Source organism: Bos mutus, chromosome 10 (assembly GCF_027580195.1).
Source record: "Bos mutus isolate GX-2022 chromosome 10, NWIPB_WYAK_1.1, whole genome shotgun sequence".
NCBI lineage: Eukaryota > Metazoa > Chordata > Mammalia > Artiodactyla > Bovidae > Bos > Bos mutus.
Window position 1 is genome coordinate 50058639 of NC_091626.1, and position 23370 is coordinate 50082008.

The 23370-nt window shown below is 39.5% G+C and overlaps 1 protein-coding gene across 1 annotated transcript in view; it reads left to right on the top strand.

Moving 5' to 3' along the window:
- The window catches only part of SCG3 (secretogranin III), a 41124-nt gene that overhangs the window by 13601 nt on the left and 4153 nt on the right, over positions 1-23370 (top strand). The window contains exons 8-11 of the mRNA XM_005900463.3: positions 316-432; positions 5021-5104; positions 6820-6957; positions 19055-19135. Coding sequence (XP_005900525.1) covers positions 316-432; positions 5021-5104; positions 6820-6957; positions 19055-19135 — 420 coding nt within the window. The remainder of the gene's footprint in view (positions 1-315; positions 433-5020; positions 5105-6819; positions 6958-19054; positions 19136-23370) is intronic.

The window sequence follows — 23370 nt, forward strand, 5'->3', positions numbered from 1 at the left end:
TACCAATCTTCTAACTTTCCTTTGAGTTTCTATTATTCCTGGTTGCAAACTATATCAATAAAATATTCTAGATTATGGTAAACCTCTTTGGAAAAGTTATAATTACTCATTTGTGAAAAAATTAAGTATATCAGTACATTGTCCTATATTCCCAGTCATGACGTGGGCTTTTCATAAATATATTTTAGCTATAAATGGCTTAGCTATAAATGTAGGGAGAACTATTTCAATAAGATGCTGTACTTCATAAATTAACATTAAAAGATGAAACTATATGCCACCATTTAAAAAAAAATATTTTGTCCTTTTATATAGAAAAAGAGGCAAAAGAGAAAGAAACCCTGATTACTATCATGAAAACCTTGATTGATTTTGTGAAGATGATGGTAAAATATGGCACCATATCTCCAGAAGAAGGCGTCTCCTATCTTGGTGAGAGTCCTATCTCTTTTGTTTTCACAGTGGCTAGTTTTCTTTGTCCAAAATGAATGAGAGATTTGGGAATAATTATTTTACTAACTTGATCATTTATACCAAAATAGCCTGACTCATCTGGGTTACCAGAATTGCCCAGCTTGACAATGTATACAAATAAAATTAACCTGACATTTTCAGTTCTTTATAGATCCAGTTCAACTACAAACATTTCACCTCTGTTGTACTCTGTTTTACTAACATTTTCTAATCATTTTCTCAGAGATAGAATTAAAATTTGTCTTTTTTTCAATTGTGTTCACATGGTTGGGAGTAAATGTCTTGATTTTAACCAGTGGGGTCTGTGTGTGGTGAGCACTGGACTGGGCAGCAGAAACTCTGCCTCCTGCTCCCAGCTCTGCCTCAGACCATGTCTGTCATGCCCAGGAGAGCATCCATCTTTCTGGACCTCAGTCTTGTATCTGTGAGATCAAAGACTCTGTTACCTATATCAGGGGCTGATAAACTATTGCTCATGGGCCCAATCTGTCCCATGACCTATTTTTGTATAGCACACAAACTAAAAATAGCTTTTACATTTTTTTAATGGTTGAAAAAAAGTCAAAAGAAGAATAGTATTTTGTGACATGAGAAAACTAAATAAAATTCAGACTTGAGCATCTGTAAATGAAGTTTTACTGGAACAGCCATGTTCCTCTGTTTTAGTGTTGACCATAGGTGCTTTTGTGCTACAGAGACAGTTGAGTAGTTGAGACCGTGTGGCCCACAAAGTCAAAAATATTTACTCTTTGACCCTTGATAGAAAATGTTTGTCAACCCTTGATTCCTTGAACTCTATAGATAAGCTGAAACAATCTTTGATTCTGCATTCAGGTTGTGAAAAGAAGAAAAAAAGCCTTTTGTTTTCCTGCTTTGTTTTAGTTAATTAACAAATACCACTCATCTTAGATGTCCTTTGGGCAAGATGAATTCAGGGCCCCTTACTCTGATCACTGACAGGGGATGGAGAATTAAATGGAAGAGAAAATATCGTAGGACAGAGTAATCCAGAGTTATTCTGTATAAATGCCATTTTTTTCTACATGAAAACTAGTTTTACTCTTTTTTTCTGATTATAAAAGAATATATTTATCTTTAAAAAATAGTCAATGCAAAAAGATGCTAAAAAGACAGTGAAAAACCACTCATAATACTAGCATCCAGGTAACATTCTGATTTATATCCTTCTAGATATTTTTCTGTGTGTACACACATACATACCTATGTCATTTTTTAATTTTTTCTCATTTTTTTTAATGGGCTTAAGTTACACACCATGCTTTGTGGCCTACTTTACTCACTTAATAGTAGATCAAAAACATTGTTCCAAATCAACCACTGTTTCATGTTAATACTTGGTGACTCAAAAATTCCACACGTAAGTCATTTATCCTATGAAAATAAATTAAATCTGCCACAAAGTCTTGTGTGCAAGCCAGGTATTTCTACTTTTTTTTTTTTTCAATTTTTAAGATTTTATTTTTTCTTGGAAGTTGTGAACACTGAACTACAGTTTCACAAATCAGCAAGAACACTGATTCTTACCCTTTAAGAGTATAATTACAACAAATGAAGTATTTTTTTTTAATTGGGGTTTAGTTGCTTTACAATGTTGTGTTGGGTTTTACTGTACAGTGAAATGAATCAGCTTTATGTATACATGTATTCCCCCCCGACCTTGTTTTTTATTTTTATTCCACTATTATTTATAGGTATGCTGTCCAATGTGATAGTCACATATTGCTCTTTAAATTAACAATAATTAAACCTAAGCAAAATTTAAAATCTAGTTTCTCATTTGCTCTAGACACATTTGAAGGCCACAGATAACCTATGGCTACCATATTGAATAGCACAGAAATGAGTATTTCCATCATTGCAGAAAGTTCTATTGGACAGCACTGGCTTATAGAAACAAAACAATGGAAATAATCTTGCTACCCCACAAGATTATTATTTATTCTTACTTAGACTAAATTTTATTTTTAATGTTTGTGTTTTTAATAATTGTATGTTTATAAACAATAAATATGGTTTAGAAAGACTAAGGGAAATGTTCATGATATACTGTTGTATGCTTAAAGCCATTTAGAACATAACCTTAATTCTGGTGTTAAAAAATGGATATCCTGGGAGGGGATTTATGTATACCTATGGCTGATTCATGTTGATGTCTGACAGAAAATAACAAAATTCTGTAAAGCAATTATCCTTCAATAAAAAATAAATAAATTTAAAAAATGGACATACATACATAAAGTTGGAAAGAAATATACCAAAATATGATCTGAGCAAAATGTTATTTTTTCTTTACAATTTTCTTATCATTTTCATGTATAACTTTTACAATCAGAAAATGAGTTGTACGTAAAGAATTTTCTGTACAAGCATGTTGGCTTTTGGCCTCCACTGCCATGGAGGTATACTCTCAGACCCCTGAGAGCTCAGATGCAGCATGAGTAGAAGGGAGAGAATTAACTAACCTCTTCTCCTCCATCTCAGCATGTGACAACGATCAGTGGTCTACACTTCTGTTCTGGTCCCAACAGTATGTGGTGACTACAAAGGTTGCCAGCTGTGGTTGCTATTTCAGAAAAGAAAGCAGAAGGCATCACACAATAGAATATACTGATTTTCATCTCAAAAAGGGATGGGGTAGGGTAGAAGAAAGAATTTTCTTGAGGCGAAGTAACACAAATAATGGAATCTTTGTAGACTAATTGTAAAGAAATGCTTGTTTGCACATAGTCCTGTCCTACTAGTGAGATGCATATCTGACTGGTTAAATAAACTGAATACCAAGAGTATGGATTCAAATTCACTACTGCCTTGAAGTGGTCAGAGTCTAGACTCCTATCTGGTAACACCTACAAGATGTTACTCTAAAGAGCAGAATTAGGACAAAGACAAGAATACAGATTTTGGCTTAATATGAGTAGAGAAATTCTCACCCTTAAGACACTTAACATGATGGAGGACTTAGCTAACTCTTGGGAGTAATCATTTTGCAGAATATAAGTGTATCAGATCAGCATGTTGTATACCTTAAACTTACACAGTGCTCTATCTTAATGAAAATAAAAAATTTAAGACTAACAATAGAACTAGCTGCCTCATAGTGAGGGACCTGAGTGACAGAAATCCAACTGTTTGGCTTATGCAAAAAAGGAATTTATTTCCTTATGTAACCAAAAAGTCCAAGGGTGGGGTAGTCTAGCTTCACGTTTGTGAAGCCCACCAAAGTGTGAGAATCCATTTCTTCTCCATCTCACTGACTCTCTGAATATTGATTCATTCCACATAAGCAACTCCATTATGAAACAAGATGGCTGGCACAGCCTCAGGCTCACATCTTCATGGTATACCAATCCTCATGGAAAGAGAACATCTTTCTCCTAGCATTGTATCTCATTGGCCTGGCTTGAGTTATCTGCTTCTCCTTGAACTATAGCCCAAGGGATAGGGGAGGCAGACCTGGGTTATTCATGGATTGTAGCTCACCAGGCTCCTCTGTCCATGGATTTCTCCAGGCAAGAACACTGGAGTGGGTAGCCATCCCCTTCTCCAGGGAATCTTCCCAACCCAAGGATTGAACTGGGGTCTGGGCTTTCCTGTTGCTCAGCTGGTAAAGAATCCTCCTGCAATGCAGGAGACCTGGGTTTGATCCCTGGGTTGGGAAGATCCCTTAGAGAAGAGAAAGGCTACCCACTCCAGTATTCTGGCCTGCAGAACTCCATGGACTGTATAGTCCATGGGGTCGCAAAGAGTCGGACACGACTGAGCGACTTTCACTTTCTCCCACGTTGCAGGTAGATTCCTTACCATCTGAGCCACCAGGGAAGCCCATTCAGCCACCACTAGAGCCAAATATGCTGAGAGTGGGAGAGGTGTGGGCTTTCCAAAGGAAAATCAAGATGTAGTTACCAGGAGGCGTTGAGTAGACCAAAACCACAGGTGTTCAGTACAGTCCCCAACCCTGGATGTGTTCTAGCACTGGCCAGAAATGTGGAAGAGACTTCTGCAACTGACTGACTAGGATGCTGAACTTGAGGACCTCTAATTAATGCCTTTCCATCCTGAGAGTCAATGATTTCTAGAAATATAATCCATTTCAAAGCATCTTACTAGCAGTGTTTTGCTTTTTTGTTTCATTTTGGTTTTGGCTGCACTGGGTCTTCTTTGCTTTGTGCAGGCTTTCTCTGGTTGTGATGAGAAGGGGCTACTCTTCGCTGTGGTGTGTGGGCTTCTCATTGTGCTGGCTTCTGTGGTTGCAGAGCACAGGCTCTAGACACAAGAGCTCAGTAGTGTGGTGTATGGGCTTAGTTGCGCCTCACTTGTGGAATCTTCCTGGATCAGGGATTGAACCTGTGTCCCCTGTATTGGCAGGCTGATTCTTATCCACTGTACCACCAGTGAAGTCAACTAGCATTGTTAATATTGTGGAATTACTATTGTGATAATTGGGGTGAGATTTAAGCATTTTTAGTAGAATTTTGAAATCATCTTTCAAGACATAACATTTTATTTCTTCTCCTCCCTCTTCCAGAAAACCTGGATGAAACAATTGCTCTTCAGACCAAGAATAAACTAGAAAAAAATGTTACTGACAATAAGAGCAAACTTTTTGCAGGTATGATTTTACTATTTATTTTCCAGCTTTTATCAAAATAACCCTTTTGAGGGGTAAATCATAAATGTCAGTAAATACTGGTAAAGAATTACAGATTTCAAAAAGTTTGAACATCTGAAATCCAACCATAGGATTAAGTAGCTATAACCTTGGCCAGTTTCACTACAGAATCCAATCCCAAGAAGCACTAAAAAGAAATGAAGGCTTTATTGAAGACTTTTAGGTGGTGGTTTGTGAATAAAGATGAGAACTGTGTCATGAGTTAAACAATCCTTTCTAAAATTCTCCTTTAGGTATCTTTTTCTCTGCCCAGATCACCATCACCCAGACCACTGTCCTGGACCCTCTGTCCCCTCTCTGCTGTTCCCTTCCTTGCTGTCCCCTTCTCTCTCCTCTGGGACAGTCTGTGCCCTGTGTGGTGTGACTTATGCCCTTGTCTCAGTTTCTTCACCCCTGCATCTCCACCCATCACCCTGCTTAGCATGTCAAATGCCATGGGGTAGCCTTTCAGGGATGCAAGATGGGCAAAAAGAGAAAAGATTGCAAACTCTTATAATTTTGTGTATACTTTAATTTTGTGTCCCTACCACAGAGATTATGTACATATATTTGATATAATACATACCCCTTTAAAATGATGTTTTCAAGCAATTTTTAGTAACCTGGAAACATTGTTCCATAATGATGCTAATGACAAAAGCAAGGAACAAAATTGTACTACTAGGAAAAAATTATGCATCAAAAAATACGTATATAGACACACTACCCCACAAAACTAGTAGTGGATATTTTACAAAATGAGACAATAACTGATTTCTTTTTTCCTATTTTTCTGTAGTAATAAACCTTTTATTGAAAAAAAAGCTTATCACTAGACTGCTTGATGTTCCCTAGTTTACTGACCACAGTAATGCATTACAGTTGTTTTCAAGGGGTTACTTACTTCATGGTTTGATTCTTTAATTCAATATAGCATTTTTAGAAAGAAATATAGGGTTTTTTTGGCCATGTTGTGTGACCAAATTGTGGGGATACTAATTCCTCAATTAGAGATCAAATCTTTGTCCCCTGCAGTGGAAGCAGGGGGTCTTACCCATTAGATTACCAGGGAAATCCCAGAAATACAGTTCTTTTAAGTGAGAAATGAGCAAGGATTATTATTGACAGCAAGGGTCCAACTTTCTTCTTTGTGTTAGGGTGACCAGGGGTAAAGAAGTGTGAAGAAAGAGGCAGGAGAGAAGTCCAGCCACAGCCTCAAACCCTTATGTGTTATTCGAACAGACTGTTCTTCAAAAATAACATTGAGGAGATGGGGCAACTGCAGTTATTTTCATTTGAAATCAAGACTCAGTACTTTGGAAACTGACATATCTCACTTGAATATCTTTGTTGACTAAAATAAGGAGAATAACACAGTGTGATAGAATGAAAAAAACACAACCAGAATCCAGAAAACTGGGAGTGGGGGAGTTGGCCCAGCTCTTCTGTCAACTCAGTGGCTTAGCACATCCCTTCCACACATCTCTCCTCTCTTTGGGCCTCAGTTTCCTCTTCTGTCAAATGAGGAGGGAGAGGAATCAGACTAGGTAATCAGTAAGATCCTTCCAGCTCAAAAAATGGTCTGACCTCAAACTATACTTTTTCAATAAAATTTATTTCTACACTTGGAATTAATACATGAAATAGGGTTATAACAGTGTACAATCTGATTACAGTGCCATCAGAGAAGAGTCATGAAGAAACAGACAGTACCAAGGAAGAAGCTGCTAAGATGGAAAAGGAATATGGAACCTTGAAGGATTCCACAAAAGATGATGACTCCAACCCAAGAGGAAAGACAGATGAGCACAAAGGTACGAAATTGACAATTAAATTGGGGAAGCAAAAACTTTCACTTGAAGTTTGATCCGAAAGGCAAACTCCCACCAAATCTGAGAAATTAGCACCATCTGTATAGAAAGAATTCAGCATGTGGTACTTTATTTGAATAGAAATCTTTTTTAATGGCCTTGAGTCTTCTGGGATGGCAAATTGGTTTCATCTTTTGATGGTCTTTAGTGTCCAGTGGGCTTCTGTGCTTGGGGAGAAACATTCATGACCATTTGTGCATTGCTCAATGTCTAGTTTCTGAACTTATAAATTAAGCAATTTTTATTTAAACATAATTGACACTCCTCTAAACAGTCATATACTACTTATTCAACAAAGTCATCAAAATTTACGGATTTAACAAAGCAGATTTGCTTAATCATTTATAGTGATTGCAACCTGAAACTTTCAAAAACTTGTTTAAAAATAAATCAAATATATCAAATTTTCTTAAATAACCTAAATACTTAAAAAAAAAAGCACTACACTAAACTAGCTAAGTAATTATAAAACCTGTTTTTATCCTTATACTTACACATTCCTGGGGTTCAGTTTTTACTCAACTCTAGTAAGTCTATATTGGAGAAGGAAATGGCAACCCACTCCAGTGTTCTTGCCTGGAGAATCCCAGGGATGGGGGAGCCTGGTGGGCTGCCGTCTATGCGGTCGCACAGAGTCGGACACGACTGAAGTGACTTAGCAGCAGCAGTAAGTCTATATAATCCTCCTAGGTTTTGAGACACATTACCATACCCTCAAAGAAAGATACTCTGTCAAGTTGCAAGTTCAAAATCATTAACCCCCAGATTTCAGGTCATTATGTGGGATCTGGATGCATAGTCCAGTGTTTTGAGCCCCTTTAATTACAAAGTGTTCTGGTTATGTCATGGAAAATTTCTATCTGTTTCTCAGATATTCTTTTTCTGAAACTCAGTGTCTTTACCAGAAGTTGTGAACAGATGGCTTAAACCTACTTTTTTTTTTTTTTTTTTTTTTGTCATTATGATATATTGAACTCTTTGGTATAATTGGAACCTTGTTTATATCTTATCTGTATCTTATTAGTAGGGTCATCTAGAGGTTTCATTCCCTGGAAGCTGAGGGAGTGGATCATTGCTCTATTGGGGGTGAAGGTAGCAAGGATGACATTCAACTATTTTATCATCTAGAAACACGTCATTGGGGTCCTTTTTCATTGTTTAGTACATATAATCCTAAGTGGCAATGAACTGACAGACTTTGCTTATTTCTTGCTGTAATGTAAGGCCACAAAAGCTGATCATGTTCTTGTGATATACTCTTTTTTTTTGTTTAACTTTTTATTTCGTATTGGGATATAGCCAATTAGCAATGTTGTGATCCTTTCAAATGAACAATGAAGGGACTCGTCATACAGATTTGCTGTTTTTCAGTCACTAAGTTGTGTCCAACTCTTTGCGACCCCATGGACTGCAGCACTCCAGGCTTTCCTGTCCTTCACTAACTCCCAGAGTTTGCTCAAACTCATGTCCATTGAGTCAGTGATGCCATCCAACCATCTCTTAGCTCTTAATTTTGAAGAGACTGATCCACATGCAAGTTCCCAATCTTTCCTGCTCATACAGAAACAGGTTCACATTCATATTTGTTAACAGACCCATGCTTAAAATGTCTGTGTATTAAGTAGAAAAGAAACTAGCTATTTATGTATTACCTTGTAACTTAATTAACAGCAATAAAAGTACAAACTATCTCTCTTATATTAAGAAATTAAAAGATTATACTACTTTCTTTGTTAACGTCCATGCATGCATGCGAAGTCTCTTCAGTCGTGTCCGACTCTTTGAGACCCTATGGACTGTAGCCCACCAGTCTCCTCTTTGCTAATATCTTATATTAAGTTTTTCCATTTTTGTAAGTTGTTCCAGTTGATAATAATGGTGATGATGATGATTTTTCTGTTTAAATTGGTGTAGCTTAGGCAGTAGGAACCCTGCCTCCAAGTTCTTCTGTCCCTTTTGCACTGTACCCAGTGGTTTTTAAAGCATCTATTCTCTCTAGCAACAAAAGCCTTTAAAAAAAAAATTGAAGTATAGTAATTTGCAATGCTGTGTTAGTTTTAGGTGTATAGCAAAATATGTATGTACATTCTTTTCAGATTCTTTTCCATTATAGGTTATTACAAGATAATGACTATAGTTCCCTGTGATATACAGTAGGTCTGTATTGTTTATTTATACATATTAATAGTAGTGGGGGCTTCCCTGATGGCTCAGTGGTAAAGAATCTACCTGCCAATGCAGGAGACTTGGGTTGGACCCCTGGGTCAGGAAGATCCCCTGGAGAAGGAAATGGCAACCCACTCCAATGTTCTTGCCTGGAAATCCCACTGGGCAGAGGAGCCTGGTGGGCTATAGTCCATGAGGTCACAGAGAGTCAGACATAACTTACTGACTAAACAATAACAACAAATATAGTGGTGCATATCTGTTAATCACAAATTCCTAAACAGGCTATTCTAGAGCTACTCTGAAGTTTCCTGCCCCAGGACTTGAAATCAATTCTCCTTCAAAGAATTCTGGTTCCTTTATATAGAAAATATAGAAAATTAAACCTAAGTTATACAGGTTCAAATGAGTGGTGATGTTTGCCAAGGGTACTGCAAGTATTTCAGTTGCTCGGACTTTTTGAGACAGGGCCAAAAAAGAACTTTTTCTTAATATATGAGGTTCATGTTGATCTTTCCTATCTCATGAAGTTTTAGATTATTATACCTTTCTTCTCTCTAGGCTGGATTTCGTAGACCATCACAAGTTTCTTCTACATTGCCATAGCTGACATGTCAACTCTAATTGTTTGGTAATAGCCTATGTTGGGAAAGGTTATGAGGCTGCATCTGGACTCAGGAGGAAAGAATGTTGCAATGATTAATTAATTAATAGTGTTTGTGATGGGCATGGAAAGGGGGGATTGGTAATATATGTGTCACATTTGGTGAGCAGTCATGCTGCCTTGATACTTCCACTCAACCCTAGGCCTACTTTGGATGAGTGATAAACTTTTTCAAATAGCTTCTTAATTTGCCATCCTAGCAATTTTTTTTTTTAAGAAATAGAAAGATGGCTTTAATTGTCAGCCAGGGGAAGGGAGAACACAGTAGGCTTATACCTCAAGAATTGTGCCCCTGCTTCATGAGGGGCCTGGGGGATCATATAGATGGGGCTTGCAATCAGGGGTAGGAGCTAAAGAACAAAAGTGTGAGGATCTTGTATTCTTCTTCCTCTTGCTGTATTTCAAAAACAGTCATAGGCTGGCATCTAGTAGCCCGGCCAGCCAAGCATTTTTAAGTGTACAGTTCAGTGGCATTAAGTTCATTCATATTACTGTGCTATGATCACGTCATCCATTTCCAGAACTCTTTTCATCTTGCAAAACTGAAATTCTATACTCATTGAATAGTAACTCCCCATTCCCTCTGCCTCTCCAGCCCCTGGCAACCACCACTCCATGTTCTGTCTTAATGAGTTTGACTACTGTAGGTACTTCAGATAAGTGGAATCATGCATTGTTTGTTCTTTTGCCACCAGATTATTTCACTTAACATAATGTTCTCAAGCTTCATCTGTGTTGTAACATGTGTCAGAATTTCCTTCTTTTATCAGGCTGAGTAATATTTCATTGAAGGTATATACTACACTTTATCCATCTGTTTGTGGACACTTGTGTTGCTTCCACCTTTTGGCCATTGTAAACAATGCACTGATGGGTATACAAATATCTCAAGACTCAAAAATCTTTAATTTGGGCAGGGGGAATACTCCTAGAAGTGGAATTATTAAGTCATATGCTTCGCTGGTGGCTCAGACGGTAAAGAATCTGCCTGCAATGCAGGAGACCCTAGTTCTATCCCTGGGTTGGGAAGATCTCCTGGAGAAGGCAATGGCTACCCACTCCAGTATTCTTGCCTGGAGAATTCCATGGAGAGAGAAGCCTGGTAAGTTATAAGTCCATGGGGTTGCAAAGAATCAGACATAACTGAGCATACACATAATTCTATTTTTAATTTTTCGAGAAACCACTGTTTTCCATAGCGGTTTCACCCTTTTACATTCCCGCCAACAGTGTGCAAAGGTTTCAATTTCACTACATCCTCACCAACACTTTTTATTTTCTGGGTTTGTTTGTTTGGTTTTTATGGTAGCCATCCTAATGGATGAGTGGTGAGCTTCTGAAAGATAGCTAACCAAGAAAAGAATGGTCCTGTGGCCTGAGCTAGAGAGCTAGGAACTGGGCAGCACAGAGGACTCCAGCTCAGTGTGCCGGAATCATCTCCTCTGGGAGCAACCCACGTGTGATGACGGTCCTTCCCTAGAACAGCATGTGCCATCATCTAGGAATCATGCTCATTGCTTAGGACAACACTTTATACTGCTGTGCAAATATCCCTAGGAATGGGTTCTCCCATGTCTCTTTGCTTAAGAAGGCATTATGTAAAAAAAGGAATATGCAGGAGTTGATCCTTGGTAGCTCACTACTTCCTATTTAGGATGTAAGTGGAGACTAATGATGAGGTTAGATTTCTCATTAGGATTTCCATTCGATAATAATGGGAAGAGAGAAGGTTAAAACTCCATCCACTTAGTGTTGAACCCTTGCAATGGGCTGTCCTGAAACATTAAGAGTAGGGATTCAGGGCTAAAATTAATTCCCCCCCGCCCCCCGCAACCTGCCCCAGCTCCATTATTTACAGACTTAATTTATTCATGCTATCCTCTTTACTCTGGAATAAGAAAAACTGATTCTAGTACAGTTTAGAGGACGCCAAACTGAGCTTAAGCCAAGGGCCAACATTTCTTGGAAAAAATGCAATTAATGCCTGAAAAGACACATTATGACATACATCTTTGTATTCATAGTTGCTTTATTTGTACTTTTCTCAAAGGCTACTTTTCTTCTCTGATATAAAACTCAGTGAGAAAACACCTGTTGTCTCTAGGTTGAAAAATAAAAGAATTCATGTGGGCGAAGGCAGGGTTGGCTGGATTTCCTGAGACATTTATTCAGTAATAAACATTTATTCCAATAGCAGGCTCAATATGCTCAGAAAGCTGCAGAAGGAATTTAAGGACCAATGTCTGCCTTTGAGGACACAGACAGCTCTGAAATTACCTAAGAATAGCTCTTAAGTCATATGTAGGCAAGTACAATGTGAGTCACAAGTGTATACAATAGGCTTCCTTCAGAGAGAAAGCTGGAGGACTTTCAGAGCAGAACGAGAAATGAGGTAATGGCTCAGCTAAAACCACTTAAGGAAATAATTAGAAACAGGACACATTGGCAGGAATATCTTTAGGAAGTCTGTTTTGGTCTTGTGACATGGGGTGAGGGTTCCATCTAACGACAGCAAATATTGATTAACCATGCCAAGCATATGCTGGGGTCTGTGAGGAAAGGGAATAATACCAAAACAACAAAAATAGCATACATCTATATCACTCTTCAACTTATAAAGAAGTTCACATGCATTTCACTTCAAGTTTAATGCAAAAAAATCCTATTTGCCAGTTATGTAACATAATCTATCCATCTTTATAAATATTGTAGCCTATTCAAACTCTTGCTTTCTACAGGGGCTCACACTAAGAATAATATTTTAAGATATTGATTTCTAGTTGATGCAGTTATTTGAATGATCTGATCATTATTCCTAAATATGGGGAAATGCCAGTGAGATCAAATTTACTCCAATTTCAGCCATATCTATAAAGGTGCCTAATGTTTCAATTAAATTGCTCTCTGGAGACCGAAGAATTGTGAAAGTTTATTCCATGATCTAATTGTGGTTCTTTTTGCCAGTTTGACATTTACTCTTGCACTTTTGCTCTATGAGTCACTGAAAATCTTTTTTAAAATCGTCCAAGGGGCGAAATAAGCATTACCATACCCATAAACTCATTCCAGTGCTATCATTTGTCAATTTTATGGCTAGATAATGGAATTAAGTTGAAAAAGATGATCTCTAAGATAACTTTTCCCTAAATATCCTATCACTCCCCTATCTTCTTTACAGAAGCCAAAAAAGAGAAAGAAGCTTATTTAATTAATAAATTGATAATAAAGTCGACTAACTCATGGGGATGCTTTTATGTTTAAAGCAACGTGAGAGGAGAAAAGTCTTGCCTTTATGCAAGCCCCAGGGCATTCTGTTAGAAAGGACCAAAAGTACGGAAGCTGTCTTCTCCCAGTGAGTCAGCACATGTGCCAGGAGCTCAGGCAGGCCAGAGACCTACCGCCAACACAAGACTGTGCAGGAGAGCAAAGGAGAATTTCTCCCCACGTGTAGAAACCATGAGTCTTCTTTCAGAATTTACTCCTTAATTTACAAATAAGTAAACCAAGGTTCTGGCTTCCCAGGTGGTGCTAGTGGTAAAGAACCCACCTGTCAATGCAGGAGACACAAGAGATGCAGGTCTGGCCCCTGGGTCGGGAAGATCCCCTGGTGGAGGGCATGGCAACCCACTCCAGTATGCTTGCCTGGAGAATCCCATGGACAGAGGAGCCTGGCGGGCTATAGTCCTTGAGGTTGCAAAGAGTCGGACACGACTGAAGCGACTTAGCCGCAGCAGCAAACCAAGTTTCAGAAGATGAACTGACTCACCCAAGAGCTCATAGGCAAACAGCGATAGAGCTGGGCCTTGAACTTGTGTCCCTTGACTCCCACCACTGCCCATCCCTCCCAGCATCCCATGCTGCATCTTGCAGGCATGTCAAGTGGCATCACTTTGCACAAACTCTTTTGTTTTGTTTTTGTTTGTGCTTCAACTTGTCGAATCTTAGTTCCCCAACTAGGGATTGAACCAGGAATCCCCAGGATTGACCACCAGGGAATTCCTACCGAAATTTTTTAACTGAATGGCTCTGGAACCCACCTTGGCATCCATGATACCACTATCAGTTGCTCTGTTCAAACCTGTACTTGTACAATCTTTACTGCACAGAATTTTAAGCTATATATCAAACAATTTTCACAAGCACTGTTTTTGAACATCTAATATCTTTAGTATATCCAATATTCAGTAGGTTAAACATACTGATTTCTACAGAGTTGGGTTTTTTTTTTTTTTTTTTGGAGGGGGATGTTGGCAGATCACAGGAGCATGTCAGAATCAGAACAAATTCATGTATATACAAGGATATTTCTCTTGCAGGGCTGAGAATCAGAACAGTCAGAAAAGTAGGGCTACATCTTGACTCTGGCCCTCTTCCCATCTGCATCAGCATATGTTTTAAGGCTTGTGCCATATTACCTCAGCCATGAGCTATTTTTTTCCAAAGGAAGCTGAAATTAATTTGAAAATAGGCCAGCTTTCCAAAGTGGACTCTCATGGGCTTTCAGTGCACACTATGTAAATAAAAGATCTGCTTTACAGCTCCTGAGAAGAGGAAATGTAAATAGGAACCAGCTGCTTCTCTGAGGGCAGAGAGACACCTGATTTTATTCCTGTTTTTTCCAGTGCACCAGCAAATGTAGTGGCGGGGGGCGGGTGGGTTCAGTATGAGTGAAAGTGGTTTCCAAACTTTGCCCCGCATTCAAATTGACTCAGGATTGTTTAAAAAAAAAAGTCCTGATACTTAGTCCCTCCTCCAGATATGCTGATGTAATTGGTATGAGGAGTTGACCCGGGCATCAGGATTTTTAAAAGCTCTCCCAAGTGAACCCAACGTGCAGCCAAGATGGAGAAACACTGCCTGTTGTTTGACCAGTTTGGTAACAACAACAGGCACTAAATCTCCAGTCTAAAGGGTGAATTTTACCCAATTCCATTCATTAGAGGCCCCAGATTCATTCTGGTTCAGGTTCTGACCCTTACTCAGCTGTCTGCTTGGGCACATCACTTACCCTCTCTAAGCCTGAGTTTCCTCATGGGCGAAATGGGACCAATAACGCTGATTTCATAGAGCTCTGTGAAGATTTGTTTAGCACAGTCATAGGTGTTTTAAATTGTTTCTGATGTAACTACCATTTAAATTCAGAACCATTAAATTTCAAGTCTTGTAAATAAGCAATTCATATTTTGAAGAAGGAAGGAAAAAAGGCAGGGAGGGAGGAAGACCTATACAGTTTATTCTTCTTTAAAATTGTAGTTTCCCTGGTTTGGATTCCATGCTCACAAAACAATCTTCTGATTATGATTAGCTTCTATATAAGAAGGCTTCATCCATTTACTTGTTGAACAAATATTTATTGAGTGTCTATTATTACGTGTCAAGCTTTATTCTAGGCATGGGGGTACATTAACAAACAAGAACTGTTTCTAAGGGAGGAAGATAAATAATAAACTTAATAAATAAATTATAGGATATGATAGAAAGTGATACGTATTATGGATAAAAATAAAGCAGAAAATGGGAATGAGGGTGATGGGGGGTTCCATTTTAAGTTAGGGAAACTAGCCTAATCCATATGTTTCGATCCACAGAATAGTAGTCTTCTTTAAAAATGTATATTTCTTTATTTGGCCTGCACCTGGGCTTAGTTGCAGCACGCGGGACCTTCCATCCTCATTGTGGCATGTGGGATCTTCAGCTGCGACATGTGGACTCTTATTTGCAGCATGTGGCAGTTCCTCGACCAGGGATTGAACCCAAGACCCCTGCATTGGGATCTTAGAGTCTTAGCCACCAGGGAAGTCTCAAGATTACCACAAAAAAACACAAAAAGAATTTGTGCAAAGTGATGCCTTTTAATGAATTACAATCTAGTTTTCTTTAATTTGCAGTAAATTCATTCTTTGTTGTGGATTGATAATGTTAATATGGTAAATAAAATTATTTTTCATGCATTTCATACTTTTAAAATTCAACACCATTTTTATAGGTTATTGGTCACTGAGCAAAACCAACCTGACAAGATGATGCTGGGTCTCCCGATTTCCAGTTGTCTTAGGTTGGGTTCCCTTCAAAGCAGATGCTGAGAAGGGGATTTGAGGTGGAATTTTTAATTGGGAGGTGACCTCAGGAAGCTCTACTGAGGGACAGGTCTATGAGACAGGGGAGGCAAAGGAGCCCCTACAGTGTGTTAATGAGCAGACTTCAACTGTGGTCGGTGAGACTCAGACCTCCAGGGACCATGTGGAATGAGCCCAAGGAAGCTGGGGTGTGTATCTGCCCAATCTGTCCACCCTCAGCTGAGGGCTCCTATAGTAGCATATCTGGAATAACGGAAGCATGAGGGTAGAGAATCAACAGTGTCTGCTACACTATGGTCAAAACCTCATATTTTTATTTTACTCTAATTGAGAATTTTTAATGCAATATATAAACAGAAACTAAACTGTGATACTCCTTTTCTCAAATAAGCTCTCCACAGGGTGTGGAGAAAAGGGAACCCTCCTACATTGTTGGTGGGAATGTAAATTGGTGCAAGCACCATGGAAAACAGTTTGGAGGTTCTTTACAAAACTAAAAATAGAACTGCCATATGATCCAGCAGTTCCACTTCTGGGCATATATTGGGGAAAACTAACGCAAAAAGATACACGTACCCAGTGTTCACAGCAGCACTAGTCACAATAGCCAAGACAAGGAAACAGCTTAAATGTCCATCAACAGATAATGAGTAAAGAAGATGTGGTACACACATACAATGGAATACTACTCAGCTCTGCAAAGAATGGAGTAATGCCATTTGCAGCAACACGGATGGACCAGAGATCGTATTAAGTGAAGTCAGAAAGAGAAAAATCAAAGGCTGTATGATATCACTTATATGGGAAAGCTAAATATGATACAAATATCTATGAAACTGACACAGACTCACAGACATGAAAAACAGATGTGGTTGCCACTGCTGGGCGAAGGTGGGGGGAGGGGAGGGGTGGGTTGGGTGTTTGGGATTAACAGATGCAAACAATTACATATAGGAAGGCTAGACAACAAGGTCCTACTGTGTGGCACAGGAAACTATATTCGATATCCTGTGATAAACAGTAATGGAAAAGAGTATCTACATGTATGACTTAATCACTTTGTTGTGCAGCAGAAGTTAATACACTGTAAAACTATGGTTCAATAAAATAAATTTTAAAAAATTAAAAAATGAGCTCTCCATATTAGGATATGATATCACAGGTAAGATTGTGGGAAGAATGCTTAAAATTATTCAAAGAACAAGACTATTTTCACACATCCTCAAATGTTTTAGAAATTCTAATTACCTGATGTGCTAATGACAAATTATTAACTGTTCATTAAAGCAAACCCTATGAGAAACACTAATTGATTTAAACTCATTAAAAATAATGAAATTGCGTTCTTTAGAAATAGTCTACACTAAGATTTCTTTCCTTGTTCAAAATGCCTTTTCTAACAGAATTAATACAAAACAGAGAACACTGGTTTTGGGTTTTATTTCGTTTGTTTGTTTTGTTGTTATTGTTGTTACCAAATCCAGATGTTCTTCTTACAAAAGGGCAATAGACAATGAAAATCTCTACATTCTTTGTGTTGCGATGTTATGACATCCATTGGTGGACATTGGTCTTTCATGCGCTTTAACATTCTTAAAAGAAAAGCATTAAAATCAAGGCTTTTTCTACACAGGCAATTGAAGTGAATAGGGACTAGAAATTGTGACTCTCTTCTTTTGTTCACTTATCTCTTTTTGCAAAGGAGTTTCTTTGTGCTTCTTTGGGGACCAGTTAACATGCAACCCAGTGGGGAGGTAAGAGTGGGCTTACAAGATCAGGAAGATGCTCAGGAAGTCACTTAGGTGAATGTGGTGGAAACTGAAACATCAGCAAATCTTAAGGCAACGTTACTATTCATGGACTATAGTCAGATGTTCCCAGCTTCAAGCATGGCTCTACTTCTTACTAGCCTTGTGATCTTCAGCATGTTACTTTCTGTCTCTAAGTCTCAGTTTCTTCACCTATTAAAATGGGGATTAAATAGGATTAGCTCAAAAGGTTGTTGTGATGAGTAAAAGAAACCAAGTATTTGGGAACACAAAACACAGCCACTGGTACATAGTAAGCACGTAGTACAGGAAGCTCAACCAAGAGGTCTGGTTAGGAGACTAGAGGTAACAGGGCTCAAAGAGGGTTCAGAACAGATGGTGTCCGCACTGAGCCCTGGCAGCTATTGCTTCTGCAAAGGCCCTGGACTTTGAAGGCGTTTTTTTCTTGGGTCATCCAGTATTCTTCAGGTCACCTGATCTCTTGATGCAGACACTCTAAGCATTAGGGACTCACCTGATTAAGGAGATGGTTGACTCTTTGATACAGAACAAGGCTACATCAGTGTCCATGTCTGAATACAGTCTTTTCTTTTAGATAAGTAGCAGGTAGCAGAAACTTAGCCAGACTAGAGTCATAATTTCAGCTGTTATTTCCTGTATGGCCTCAGGAAATCACTTGGCCCCTCTGAGCCTCAGTTTCCTCATCTCTAAGCTGATGACAATACCTACACACTGCAGACACAGTGCATCTACAGGGTGTCACAGAGCGGATACTTCAGTGATGCCCATATCCTCCTGCCACACTTAAAGCCTGTCAGAGAGTTTTACATCCGGGGGAGTTTTAATACTAGAATGAGTTCTAAAGGTCTCTATCCAAGCCTTGAAATGAGGTCCAGGTCTCCTCTTCATCTCAGTGTTTACACACTCCCTCCCAGATTGGACGAAGGCCTGTGTGCAGCTTATCCAAAGCCATAGACTTGGACTTATCACTTATTTGGTGTTGAATTCTTAAGTATCTGCCACTCTGATTCAGTTCTTGACCCGATAATACACCTTAGTTTGAAAGAACCATGCCTAACTGGAAATGAACCAATCTGAGACTGGTAGGAACCAACCCATCCAGTGAACTGAATCAAACTCTTCTTTGCCAAGATAAACTGTATTTATTTGTGTGTGGGGGATAATGGCCCCTTGATATTACCAACTTGGACCTGCCTCCTGGATGCTTATCCCTGTTAGGGACACTCTCCAGGTGCTCGTTAAGTCCAATGTTTGTTCATGGTCTCTAACAGAAGTGTGATCTTTACAAAGAGATGCAGATGGTTTTTATGAGTGTTTAATATAGGTGCTCTTAAATTTTTCAGGGAAAACAGAAGCCTATTTGGAAGCCATCAGAAAAAATATTGATTGGTTGAAGAAACACAACAAAAAGGAAAATAAAGAAGGTAAGGATTTAGTGTGGTTGTTAATTGCAAACATCACCCATTTGTCAGGAGCTCTTATTTTGTAGTTTTTTATTAGCCATGCAGCCTTCAGGGTCTTAGTTTCCCAACCAGGGATGGAACCCAGGCCCCTAGCAGTGAAAGCACAGAGGCCTAACCACTGGACCACTAGGGAATTCCCAGGAACTGTTATTAAAGACCCTCATAGTCAAATTAGGCTAAAGTCCCCTCTCAGCCCAAAAGACTTGGCACCACCCCTCAGATGCAAAAGGGAACAGACCTCCATTTCTCTCAATTTTTAAATCATCCTTTCAAGCAAAGGCATTTTCTTTTCCATTTTGTTATGAAAAAATGTCAAACAGAAGCAGAGAAAATAGTATAATAAATCCCCACAGACCCATCACCCACCTTTAGTAATTATCAACATTTTGTCCATCTTCTTTTGTCTACCCCCCCCCTTTTCTTGAAGTATCTTAAACCTTTCCTGGGCTCCTATTGTGTGCACCCTGCAGTCACAAAGGCAGTCACTCACTCACTCAAAACAAATCACAGAACCAGACTCTGTTCTGAGTGCCAGAAATGTGAAGGACCATAAGATGCAGCACCCCCCACCCCCTGCCAAATGACTCACACCATCAAAAAGCTCTGGTGGGCCTCGCTCAGGACTAACATGATAAGCATGGTGGTGAAGAGATAAGAGGAGAGGGCACATCTCTTTACACTGGGAGAAAGGGCTGCAGGAAAGCCTGTGCTGAAAAGGCAAGGAAGAATTTTTGAGTGAGGAGAGATGGAGGCCGAGGGAACACTGAGCACAAAGACATAAATGGACAAAAGAGAGTGATGCATTCTGGGAACTGGAGCCATTCATTTTCCCAGGAGCACTGGGGTGCTCTGTTGGGAGGACCTGCAGACAGAGCCAGGGAGATGGACAGCGTCCAAGTCAGGAAAAGGCTTGTGCACCCTGCAAAGGAGGTTAATTTTAGCCAGAGGAGACTAAATCAGGGCTTAATTAGGTTAACGACTGAGAAGTCTTTCTGGCAGCAGTGTGGTTACAGATTGAAAAAATAAAACCTCAGAAACCAGGCAAGAGATAGGAGGCAAGGATTTGGAGCAGGTAGGATGGGACTTAAACCAAGGTGAGGGCAGGGGGAGAAAGAAGAAAGGAGAAACTCCAGAGCCACATGGAGAGAGGATTCTAGTATGATTTCCAGGAGTCTAGCCAGAGTAGCTGATGCTTTTCAAATGAGAGGAGCAGGGCTTTTCAAACTTGAAAATGCATTCACATCACCTGCCAGATCTCCTAATGCCCACAGGACCACTAACTCAAGCTCAAGGGGCAGGACCCAGGCATCAGTATTTTTTAAGCTCCCATAATTCCACTGTACAACCAAGCTTGAGAACCAATGAGACAGAACACAGTGGGAACAAGAGGTGTTTTCAGCACTCCTTTAGCCTGTGATCATACAAGTCGAGCAAGGTGGAAATTATTATCAGGCCTTTACACATATTTTATTTCATTTGGTTCAAAATGATATGAATTAGCCAGCTGTCATTTCCATTAAAAGTCACATGAACCATATTTCACCAATCTGTCACTGATTGAAAAATGCACCATTGCTTCATGTACCACTTGAGAAGAAAAATTATAACATGCCATTAATAATGGCAAAGACTTTAAAATTATTTTTATAAAGTTTATCTTAGCATCAGTATAATACAGTATGTACCAAAATGCATTCAGTATGTACCAAAATTCAGTGTAAATTGTACACACCAACCATAGTATTTATGTTCTTTCTTTCACTGATTAACACATAAATCTGACTTCTGGTCATAACCGGCAACATCCTGCAATTCAATCTTTCTGTTCTAGAAATGACCAACTAGTAAAGCATGGAACGCTGGTGCTTGCATATTGGAGGCTTTATGAATAAACTTCAGAATGATAGTGTTGGGTCTGGGCTTCCTTCTGCCTCTAGGAAGTGAGGGAGACATGCATTTCACCCTTCTCAAGGCAGAAACAGTGAGCTCTTCCTCCACTACATTTATATGTGCTCTGCCTGGTCTGGGTCATCTCTCAAAGCCTGTGGAGACCCAGTTCCTAGAGCCATACAGTGGCTGGGACACTGTGAACAGGAAATCTTACCATTGGTTCTGACCTTCCTTACCCTCTGCAGATGCCCTTTGCTTGACAGGGGCCTGGGGTGACCTGAATCTACTTGCCAAACTCAGGAAAGGGAGGGCCACACGATGTGACAATGAGGAGAATAATGAAATCTTAAGCAGGCTTAAAAAGAAAGTCTGTACTTTTCAAAAAGCGAATAATAGCCCTTATCCTTTTTGAGTCTTAACAACCTTAAAACCTTTTTAAGTTAGCAAGGTAGCTACTCCTGGTGCCCTCTAACCGCCAGCTAGGGCAGAACTGGGAGCGGCTCCGACAGCCTTTCCTCTGCACCATGCTGGTTTTCCACCCCATTTTCACACGGTGACAGCCATGTTATAAAGAAGAGTTTTTTCCATTTTTCCATTTCAAAAGAAAGCAAAATATTTTCCTGTTTGTCTATTCAAATCATCTGTTCACAGATGTTTTGGGGGAGTTTGCCTTTTGTCCCACTAAAGATACTGACCCAGAACCAGTTCTGAAAAGCCAGTGTTATAAATAATTTGAACCAGTGCCTCTTGGTGCCCTGTGAGTCCGTCAGGAAGCCACTTGAGAGGTGCGCACAAAATATACACTCAGCCTGATTCTGTAACTCGTGCCTGAGAGAATGGAAAGTCAAAACTGAAACAAAACACTTATTGAATGTCCTGCACGTGTTAGATGCTTCACATTCAGTACTTCAAGGCCATAGAACGATCAAAGCAGTGACTACAGACAGACCTGAATTCAGAACCTGATTCTATCATAACCTGAGCAAGTGACTTACCTCCTCTGTCCCATCTGTTCATCTCTGAAATGGGGACACTAACGCTTTCCTCGTGGGGTTTTGTGAGGAGCAAATAAGATGCAGTTGTAAAATGCTCGGTGCTGCTAGTTGTCTCTTCAGTCGTCATGGCCGTGTTCAAACCAAAAGGAGCAAATGCCCTCCTAACAACCTCTCTCTGCGCCTCAGCTCCCCTTGATATGATAAACACCTGATCCTTGTAAAGGGGTCCTTCTGGTCTGGTTTTCCTTTCATGCAGAGGCTTAAAGATGCCTGGGTGACCCAGGTTCAGCTTCTAGTCAGGCTAGCTAAAGGTGGCCATGGAATGCTCAGAGCTTTTGTACCGCACCCTGCACCCCCCCACCGTCCTTTCTCTTCCCTTTACAAACTGACAGAAGGCAGACCTTTGTTCCAGGAGCTGCCAACAGCCAAGATGAATGGCATGGCACCCAAGAAACTCAGCCTCAGGCAGCTCATGGCCTGGGGGGTGTCGTGGAAGACCTACATGCCCAATCATGGGGGTCATGTGTCATTCGTTTTGATGCCTCCCTAGGATGTATTGTATGTAGCGATTTAAAATGATGTTTCTGAGGAATATCAATGTTCACTGTATAAATCGAGTGAAGGGAATTAGTTATTAATATAAGGTTAAATGTACCCTGTGATCACAACTGTGTTGAGATATACACTGAAAAGCTAAAAGGAAACAGAACAAAATATCCACTGAGGTTATCAATGATAATAGAATCCAGGTGATTTAAATACTAATTTAGTGTTTCTATATTTTCCCTATTTTAAAACAATAAGTATATAATACTTAAAGCATCAAGGGAAGATGTGGGGGTTTTTTTCCAAGCCTTCAGAAAGATGCCACCAGCAGCCTCCTTATTTGGTTGAGGATCTCTTTGTTTTTTGTGGATGGTTCAATGGTTTACATAAATTTTTTGTTTAAGTAGGACAGAGGAACCACAAAGAGGTTATGGTTTCGCTTTTCACTCCCTGCATACAATTCAAACAACATGAAAATCAAGGTAATTCTTAATATGGAAAAAAAAGTGGGTTGTCATAGCAACATGGGCTTACCCAGTGTAACAAGTTGAAGAAGTCAGAGCACCTGGTTCTGATCATAACTTTTACTAGCTGTGTGACCTTGAATAAGGAACTTAAGCTTTAGGGTCTTGTTACCCACAGTGTGTTTCCTGGACCGGCAGCATCAACATCTCCTGAAACCTTGTTTAAAATGCAGAATATGGTCCCCTTCCCCTACTCAGGCCTACTGAATACAGATCTGCAAGTTCCCAAGAGCCCCAGGTG